Genomic DNA, 9,913 nt, shown 5'->3' on the forward strand with positions numbered 1-9,913 from the left:
CTTTTTTGTTTGATTTTTCTTCTCTTTTTTTATTTTGGTTTTATTCCTTTCAAAAAAATATGTGAGGAAGAAGAGTTTTGAATTATGTAGAACACCAAGACCAAATACACCTTAATTCACTTAGAAATAAACCGAAATTATATTAAAAATGAACTAAAAATAAATTTCAAATAAACTGAAATTATTTAATAATAACAATATTCAAACAAATTCATTTTAAAACAAACACAGACCAAATATATCTTATTTAAATCTAAAATAAACTGAAATTATTTAATAATTGTATTAAAAAACAATCACACAAACAAAATTAAATAATTATTAAGAATAGGGTTTGCTCCTAAGGAAACACATTTGGACTAAAGAGATACTTGAGACCCATAATTGGATATAGTGGACCGAAACAATTTAATTAGTTGATGACAATAACATGATGCATGCATATCAAAACAATTTAATACGTTTCTTCTCTCTATTGAATTCATTCAAAACGAACGTACTATCATATATAAGCACATGAGTAAGCATATAATAAATGCTGGCGTGAGATTTAGGTGGCTTCACAATTTTATACATTTATGGACCATACAAAAATAATATGTAGTTGGCATCACATATTGAAAATTGATCAGGAAATTAAATGGTTTATTATCCCCCAAACACATAGCATACACCTGCACATATTCCATTATCTATCCTTATTCCAATAGTTTCCACAATAAAGCCAATTAATTATTAAAAGAAACAAGACATAGAGAACCAATAATAAACACATACACCTTAATTAATCTGGATTAGTGAATTAATTAATGAATTTCCGGTTTGATCTCCTTAAACCCAGCAAGACAAGGAGGATTCCAATATAGTCCAAATTGTAAGAGACCTCAAGGAGTTGAAGCTTTTTAAGAGTCCATGGAGGAAACCTGTACCAAAAATCTGTATAGTAACTTCTTCTTGCGACTGCCTTGTGGTGACTGAAAATGTCAAAGGAGAACTTGCCATGGTACTTTCCAAATCCACTCTCACCAACTCCTCCAAATGGCAGGGTATCAGCTATATACTACACAAAATTAAATAGAGTTAATTAAATATATTATTCACTATGCTCTCAACTTAATTAATAAGTAATTCATGATGATATGTACTTGTACAATTGCATCATTGAATACAAGGCTTCCAGATGATGTCTCAGCTACCATCCTTTTTTGTAGAGATTTGTTTTTGGTAAAGGCATAGATTGCTAGAGGTTTTGCCCTTGAGTTTATGAATTTAACACTATCTTCAATCTTCTCCACCTGCAAAATTAACCAAATAATAATTACATAAAATTAATTTTTAATTAGTCAAGGTTAACTAATTTGTTTATTATAAAATTATTTTTAAATCTTTAATTTTTAAAAAATTTTAAAATTTAGAGTTAAAAATACAGAATTTAATGTTCAAAAAATAAAATTCAGGGATCTAAAATGTATTATTTAAGATTTGGAGTGACTAGCAATGTGGCTAGCAGTGAGCAGTGAGGAGTGAATTCTAGGATTGAGAGGGAAAAAAAACATTAAAGGATAATTTAAAAAAATTAATTGAAATTGATGAAAAAAACAGTTAATTTTTTAATTAAATTATTATTTTAAAAAATACTCATATTTTATTTTTATTTTTTATTTTAATTTTAGTAAATTTTAATTTTATTCCTTAGAGATAATTTTTTGATAGTCAACAATTAATCAACTTTTTCTTTCAATTTTATCCCTAAAACATATTCGGTGAAACTCAAGTGAAGTCGATTTCACGCGAAGTTGATACCTGAGAGTTGATAGATGATTTGACTGATTTGACTAAATTTTCATCAAACAGTTTTGAGGTATCAACTTCACATGAAGTTGACTTCAGTTGAGTTTTTACCCCAAGCAGTCGTTGGATTGTACATGCTATGCCGTGTGCTTTTGCTTTTATTTATTTGTAAAGTTTTTTAATTCAAACTTATTTAAATTCTATGAGTTTATTTGAATTTTTTAGTTTAACAATTTAGTAATTACAGTTAAGAAAATAATATAAAGAAAAAAAAAATATTAGTACAATAAATAAAATAGAAAAATTAGTTTAAGAGATTCAGGTCAATTGACTTTATATATATAATTTTTTATTTTTGTATTACCATATATCTTTACTCTATCTATTCCTTTGTCTGGACTTAATATTTTAGGAAAAGAAAATTTAAAAGACAAAAAGAAATTATTTGTCACTCCTTGGTTGGCTATAAGGTCAAAAGCCTTATGTATATCCATAAATAATGAATTCAGCAAAATCTCTTGTCAGAATCACCAATTGCAAGCAGGATTAGAATAATGTAATTGTCAAATAGCCATATGTGTCCATATGCAACAAACATGCATTAAATTTTATAAAAATAAATAATCAAAAGAAATTGCTCTGGCTTCTTTTGTTCACCCACATCCATTTAATTTAATTGTTTATTTATTAATCACATGTTTTCTCTCTGAGAAATCATATTCATAAGCTGTTGGCTATAGTATCCAAATTATGTCGGTAATATCCTTCTGACAAGCGTATAATAGAAGAATGAAATCAAGAAAAAACTTAGCAGTTAGCATTATTATTGACACAGCACAAATAAAGAGTTAGTTTCCTTCAAGTTTTACTTTTATATATTCCATATACACTCATGATTAGACAAAAATGATTGGTATATATGATCGGTAAGAAATCTTATATTCTAAAAGGATGAGAGTTTGGTTTTAATTATTAGTAGTAGTATGTGAGTTATTCTGGTAAATAACAGGCAAATATATTTATAAAAGTTTTATGTAGTAATTGTTTTGGGATAAAAGTATGTATAAAGATTTTGAAAGTATAGCTTTACCCTAATAATAAAATTGCCAACCTATTATTTATATAGATTTATATGTATGTTAATTAATTTGCAAATTAGTTTAATTATATTTTTTATATTAAGTAATTTTATAAATTAGTTTAAATTAATTAATAATTATAATAATTAAATAGACAGTAGTATAAACAGTTAAAAGAGAATTTAATTGAACACATATGGTAATTTTATAATGTTTATCGTCAACTATAAAATTTAACTATGTTTTTTTGTATTAAGTAATTTTATAAATTAATGTAATCTCGAATTATATATAGTGTATTATTGTTATATATGATTATTTTTAATGTTAATATCTTTTAATAGTAAATTATTTTTGAATTTATAAATTTAAATAATATTATTGAAAAAAATAACTATATTAATTTTAATTAATTTATTAAGTGGGATCATAACAGGGACTAAAGTTAGTTCCTCCTAATGGAGAAGAGAGAGATGTTTTGAGTTCCTATTTAGTGTTTATGACGCAAAAACTAATGTAGAGTTACTTTTTATGACAGGTGGGTCATAAACAGGAATTGAGATGAATTCCCTACTGGAGATGGTCTAACTACTCAACTAAGGACTTGATTGAAAAACTTTAAAAGTTATTTTTTTGAGTTTTTGACTTATGAAAAGTAATAATATTAATGTTTGGTGTACTTTTCAAAACCAAATTGTAGCTTTCTAAAAAGCTATTTAAGTGTGAAGTTAATAAAATGACTTCTCTCATAATAAAATTTTTTTATTATATTTCTTTTGAAATAAACACTTTTAGAACTAAAAAATCAAATACAAAATAACTTATTTATAAACTACTTTTAATATAAGTATTTATTATTTAATTTTTTTAAAAAAAAGTTAATTAAGTTGTTTATTCAAACTGGACCTAACTCAAATTAACTACTGTTTTATTATTTTTGGTAACAATTTTATTATCTATTACATATATTTAATTAAATAAATTATAATTATAAATCTTAATTATCACACAAGCTAAAATTTTTAGATATTTATAAATATAAGGCATTTTCTATAATGAATTAATTAGCTTCCTTTACTTATAGTCCTCTTGATATTTTACCTACGTACCCTCACATTTTCCCCTTTTGCAACTCCCCTAGGTTTTAATGTTTAAAAGGTATATATAACAGTTTCTATTCTAGAAATAAAAAAAATGTCTTAAAGCTACACATTTTAATCTATTTAAGAAATAAAGTAACATGACAAACACTAATATAATAGCAGTAAATATCAAATCAACTTAATTAACAAAACTAATAAGAAAACAAAAATTCTTTTTCCCTTTTCAGATCTTTTTATGTGTCTTGTTTAATAAACTCTTTTCATCACTCTTCTTCTCCTCATACTCCTCCTATTTTATCAACAACTTCAATAGAGTGAAGTACATATGACATGTGACAATGAATGCATCTATATTCTTCAACTTGTTATCTCACTAGAGTTATACAGTTATACAATAGTACATGACATGCATGTGGCAAAATTGAATGCAACAATACATAAATAGTAAATTCACCTCTCTATCCCAAGTTGTTGCAAGAGAATCAAGCAATGCTGGACACTTTCCTCCTAACTCCAAACTCACAGGTGTCAGATGCTCTGCTGCTGCACTCATAACAATCCTTCCCACCCTTGCACTTCCTATATTACAATTGCATTATTATTTGGAAACATAAATATAATTAATTAATCAATTTAATTTTAATATAAAATAATTTTATATTTTTATTTAACTACAATATTAAGTAAAATATTAGACATATTTTATTTAATAGAATATTCTATTACTTTTAACATTTTTATTACAATAGAGATTTAATTACAAAATCTAATATGATATTAAAATTCAATGAAAAAGAAAAAAAATATAAGAACTTAACTAAAAAATCGATAAAACTATAGATATCGACAGAGTAATTAAAATTAAAAATAACTATATTTTATCTTAACTGTATAAATAACCACCAAAGAAATAGATATAATTAAATTACGGTAGGTGTCAATACATCAAATTTAAATTCTTAAATAATTAATTATAATTATATAAATTAATTAAGTAATTAGTACCTGTGAAGAAGATCTTGTCCCATCTTTGCTTTAAGAGTAGCTCCCCAAGAGTTGGTCCACCTTGGATGATCTTGATGGCATTGGAATCCAAGTAAGAAGGAAGAACATTGGCCAGAAGAGAAGAACAAGCAGGTGACATCTCTGATGGCTTCAGAACTACACTGTTTCCAGCAGCTACTGCTCCTATTAGTGGCTCCAATGATAGTCCTACACATGTTCATTAAGCTAGCTTATTGTTAATTAATTCTCTTTTTAGAGACAAAGGGAAAAAGAAATTGACTAACCCAAGGGAAAATTCCATGACGAGAATATGAGAACTAAGCCAAGAGGCTCAGCAACTATTTCTGCACTCGAAAGCACTGCTATTCGTGGCAGTTTAGCCTAATTAACAAACATATCAACAAATTAATTAACCATGCAAAGGAGTCAAAAATAGAACTTCAAAATTAAATAGTGTGTTAACATGATTTAATTTTATATAACTTAGCATAATTGACACCATATCTTGTGCGGAAAACTCACCTCTTTGCCAGCCATCCATTGTTTCAAAGACTTGGTCACGAAATTTAAGGTCTTAATCAAAGTTCCCACCTGCAATTTCTCGCTAATTAATTAGAAATTGTAACAGCTACCTAAGCTAATTAAATTAGTGCTATATATATGCATGCACATAAATTAACTTGGATTGGTCGAATGGTAAGTCATTTAACCAGTAGTAAACTTTTAAATGGAATTTAAATCCGTAACGAATTAATCATTGACTTGTGGAGCTTAGAGATGCCAAAATATATGCATGCACATATTTTTTTTCGTTCTATGGACTACTCTGTTGTAGTAATTAAAACGGTTAATTAATTATTAATTACCTCATCTCTAAAAGCTTCAACTTGAGGCTTGCCCAGATCCTGGTTGAGGGCCTTGAAGATTTGATCCTCATTTTCAAGGAGGAATTTATGCAAAGCCTTAAGCTGAGATTGTCTCCATGATGCTTCCTTTGTTTTTCCGGTCCCAAAATAAGCCTTCATGTCACTTAGATCTCTCTCCAGAGATGAGTAGTTCTCCATTATTATTATTATTAATGTCTCGTACTTAACACAATATGATGCAACACACAAAGTAGCACCTTTTCAACCTCACTACTATATATATGTATCACTTCTCCGCCACTAATATACTTGCTTCTAGCTACTTCCTTTTATTTATTGTTGTGGTGCACATGCGAAAAACACTTATCTTAATTGTACAATATTAAAATCAAAGATTCATCATAGTAATTAATTTAAATTATTTGAGTGGTTCATTTTGTTCGTTTATTTAAATGCGTAGGATAAATTAATTTTTGGTATATTGGATAAAATCTATTCTATTATATAAAAATCGGATGTCAGCACTTAATGATGAAGCTGATGTGGCATGCTCTGGAAAATATTTCTCGATTTAATTATTTTAACTCATTCAATACAATTTATTACCATGACTTAATTATATCAGCTAATTGATTTGATTATATATTTAAATATTAATATAATTTATTATAATATATATTACTTAATTAAATTTACTACATTAATTGTAATTTCTTATATTAGTTAATTAATTTATTCATTTATAAAGTCTGAAATAAAATAAATAATTTGTTGTTTATTTTAATTAAATTCACTAAATTTAATTAGACATTATATATGCGGAGGCCATTTTCTTTCTTTAAGAAAAATGAGGAAACCTACAAAGGAAAAAAAGAAAAGGAAAAATCAAAAACAAAGGTCTCTAGAGAGGAGAAAAAGGAACCGAGCAAAAGTCTACAAACCTATTTCTCTACAAAGTAAAGTCATACAAAAAGCGCGAAGAAGAAAAAAGAAACTAACCTCTTTCCGAAAATGAAGGTTGTAAGAAGTAGAAGTCTCCGAACACAAAAATGCAGCACGATCAAAGAAAGAAGAAGTTTGAAAGATTGCAGAAACGGAAAAATGAAAGAGATGGAAAGTATTTATAAACATGCTAAGGGGCATAATGGTAAAAACGGAGCAGTCATTAATGAGAATGCACCGTTATCAAAGCCATCAATCCCTAAATGCATCCCTAACGGACACAACGCTTGAATAGACGTAACTGTCAGAAACAAAGGGTCGCGAAAATCACGTCGGTTTAAAAACCTGTGTTTCCTCCAAGAAAGTCGGCTACGAACCCGAGTTAAATACTTGAACCCAAGCCCTAAGAGATCTTGGGCTCAAGTAGGGGCACTGTTCATACCCTGGCCCAATGATAAGGCCCAGGCCCAAATAAAAGGCCTGATCCGAAGAATTAAGCCTAGCTAAGCACCGGCCTTCATATAAGAAGTCGGTGTTGACCACGACCTGCTCTAAAGAAGTCGGGCACGAGATTAGTTGGCAGATAAACACTCATTCAAATGAGTAACCGCCCCTAAAATCTCTCTAACCGCTTCATCAAGCCATATCTTAACCTCCCTAAGATAATGGGACGGTTAACACCCAAAAGATACGGCACTACTCCAACGGTGGTTATTGGCTCACCACTATAAATACACTGACACCCCTCAGGTATCTCTAAGCCCAATACTCTCTAGACCTGCTTACACTCTTGCTAACTTAGGCATCGGAGTGTCTTTGCAGGTACCACCCCCCATTCACTCGCAAGCACAAGTCGGACGGAGCCTCCCGAGTTGCAGATCCATCCGAAGCCCTCCTCCTTCATATACTTGGGCCACCAAACGCCATCCATCCAATTAATCTCCGGTTACCCACCGTAACAATAATATAATTAATTATCACTTTTTTTTAGTGTATTTATTTATTTTTCATACTAAATCAAATTTAACAATATAATTATTATTATGTGTTAAGTTTAACAAAATATTTTTTAACATAAAATACAAAAGAACTATTTATATTTTATTTTGAGACAAATATAATATAATAAGTGGTATATATGTATATAAGTATTAATTTTTTTTTAAATTGTGGGGGCAAATGCCCCCTCTATATTAAACGTGAGTTCGTCTCTGGCTGTAAAGGAAGATGGGAGTTGTGAATAGGTAAGCGGAGATGGACTCAACAACAACATGACAGGAGCTATGCGATTTTTTTGTGAAGAAGTCGAGAAGAAGAAGATTTTTTGTGAGGATGATTGAGTTTATCTTGCATGGCTATAGAGTATAGACTGAAGTTATGAATCATGTGTGATGTGAGGCAAATCCTAATTCCTAAAAAGTTTTATATGTATATATTCGGGGCGGGTACACCCTAAACCCGACGATATCTGTCTTGAGCAAAATCTGCCCCGACTCGGGTCAAGTTATTACCATTTTTATCCGGGTATGGACAAGTTGGATATCGGCGTATTCGAAAACTCCTACCAAGTCTAACCACGTATTGATACTCCTTTTATTAAGGGTTTATCGTTAGCCAATGGATTGCTATATACACAAAGCGAGATTCTAACTCCTAATAGTTGTTTAAGCGGACGAGTGAAAAGGCTCATTATTACAAAATTTGTAATTTATATAATATATTAATTTTATTATCTTAGTTTTAAAAAATTAAACTCTTATTTTCTTATTAGTTTACTATTTTTTTAGGTGAATCGATCTGATATGTATATATAATAATATACTAGTAATTTTACCCATAATAATATTACGGGAATATAAATTTTTTAAAATTACGGTCTATTAAGTTGTGATAATATAGATTATACATGGTACAAAAGATTTATAAAATCAAATTACTTTTATAAAAAAAATCGAAAGTTGAAAAAAGTCTTTGGCTAAAAAGACCAATGTATCTGTAGATAAAAATCAAATAATAAAATTTTTAGTTATTATTTTTATATGAAAAAGTCTATTTTTTTATTAATAATTAATTTTAACATTCGTTATTTAAAATTTAAAATAATTTAACGTATATATTTTTACATTTAATTAGGTGTTGAATTTTAAGTCTGTTGTACAAATAGAAATAATTAATTTTTATACTTGTTATTTAAAAATAATATTTTTCTCTCTATGTATATAAAAATATAATTAGATATTAGTATAAAAAAATTATATTGATAGTTATAAAATTAACTCAAAATTATTTTTTTTAAAACAACCGAATGTTGATTTTAACTTTTAATTATAACATTAGTATTCTCTCTAGATTATATGTAATAAATATTTGAAAAAAGAGAAATGAAAATATAGATTAGAAAGATAAGTGGTGAAAATTTAAAATTAAATAAAAAATAAAAAGTTATGTATATAATAACAACAATAATAATATTTTTATTTAAATTATATTATTTTGTTAATTTTATTTTCTGTAGAAGAGAAAGATAGAAAAAAATAGAGAATAAGAAAAAAGAGAGAGAAAGATATAAAGATGAAGAATAAGAGTGAGCGTGAGAGTTTGTTAATTTTGGAAGAAAAAAAAATATTTTAATTGTAAAAATATCGGATGACATATCTGAATTTGTCAAATTACTAATATAAAATATAAATTATATATAGAGTAAAAATGGTAGAGAGCAATAGAAAAAAAGAACGAGGTAGATGAAAGAATTTAGGAATGAGGTTTATTAATTTTGAAAAAAAAATATTTTCTCTCAATTTTAATAAGAGAGTGTCATGTGACATATTTGATTATTAAATTAGATAGTAATATATGATATATAATATAGATATATTTCAATTTCAATTTTAATATTTCAATTTTAATTTTAATGTAATTAAAGAATGTCATATTGTACATTTTGATTGTTAAATTAATAATTAATCATTGATATCGATAATGATATATAAAATAAATAGAGTAGTTGAACGAATGAGAGAAATAGAGAAAGGAAGAGGGAGGAGGGGAAACTTTTTAATTTTGGAGGAAAATATTTGATTTTAATTATAATGAAAGAGTGATATGTGGCACATTTTGGTTGTAAAAT

The 9,913-nt window shown here is 27.5% G+C and overlaps 1 protein-coding gene across 1 annotated transcript; it reads right to left on the reverse strand.

Annotated features, from left to right (window-relative positions):
* Positions 1-617: 617 nt before the first annotated feature.
* LOC107461375 (aldehyde dehydrogenase family 3 member F1) lies at positions 618-6,133 on the reverse strand. Its single transcript, XM_052253292.1, has 7 exons — positions 5,845-6,133; positions 5,501-5,569; positions 5,263-5,359; positions 4,979-5,185; positions 4,359-4,552; positions 1,146-1,295; positions 618-1,060 (listed from the first exon to the last, which is right to left on the reverse strand). Exons 1-7 carry the CDS (start codon positions 6,040-6,042, stop codon positions 803-805), a joined length of 1,173 nt encoding a protein of 390 aa, XP_052109252.1. The 5' UTR covers positions 6,043-6,133; the 3' UTR covers positions 618-802.
* Positions 6,134-9,913: the final 3,780 nt, after the last annotated feature.

Source organism: Arachis duranensis, chromosome 8, assembly GCF_000817695.3.
Source record: "Arachis duranensis cultivar V14167 chromosome 8, aradu.V14167.gnm2.J7QH, whole genome shotgun sequence".
Lineage (NCBI taxonomy): Eukaryota > Viridiplantae > Streptophyta > Magnoliopsida > Fabales > Fabaceae > Arachis > Arachis duranensis.

What these genes read in the sequence shown, in the direction of transcription:
- LOC107461375 (XM_052253292.1), bottom strand. Translation starts at nt 6,042, where the DNA reads ATGGAGAACTACTCATCTCTGGAGAGAGATCTAAGTGACATGAAGGCT. An exon ending in AATGGATGGCTGGCAAAGAG is followed by an intron (nt 5,360 to 5,500) that starts GTGAGTTTTCCG and finishes TTTGTTAATTAG; the next exon opens with GCTAAACTGCCACGAATAGC. An exon ending in TCAATGATGCAATTGTACAA is followed by an intron (nt 1,061 to 1,145) that starts GTACATATCATC and finishes AATTTTGTGTAG; the next exon opens with TATATAGCTGATACCCTGCC.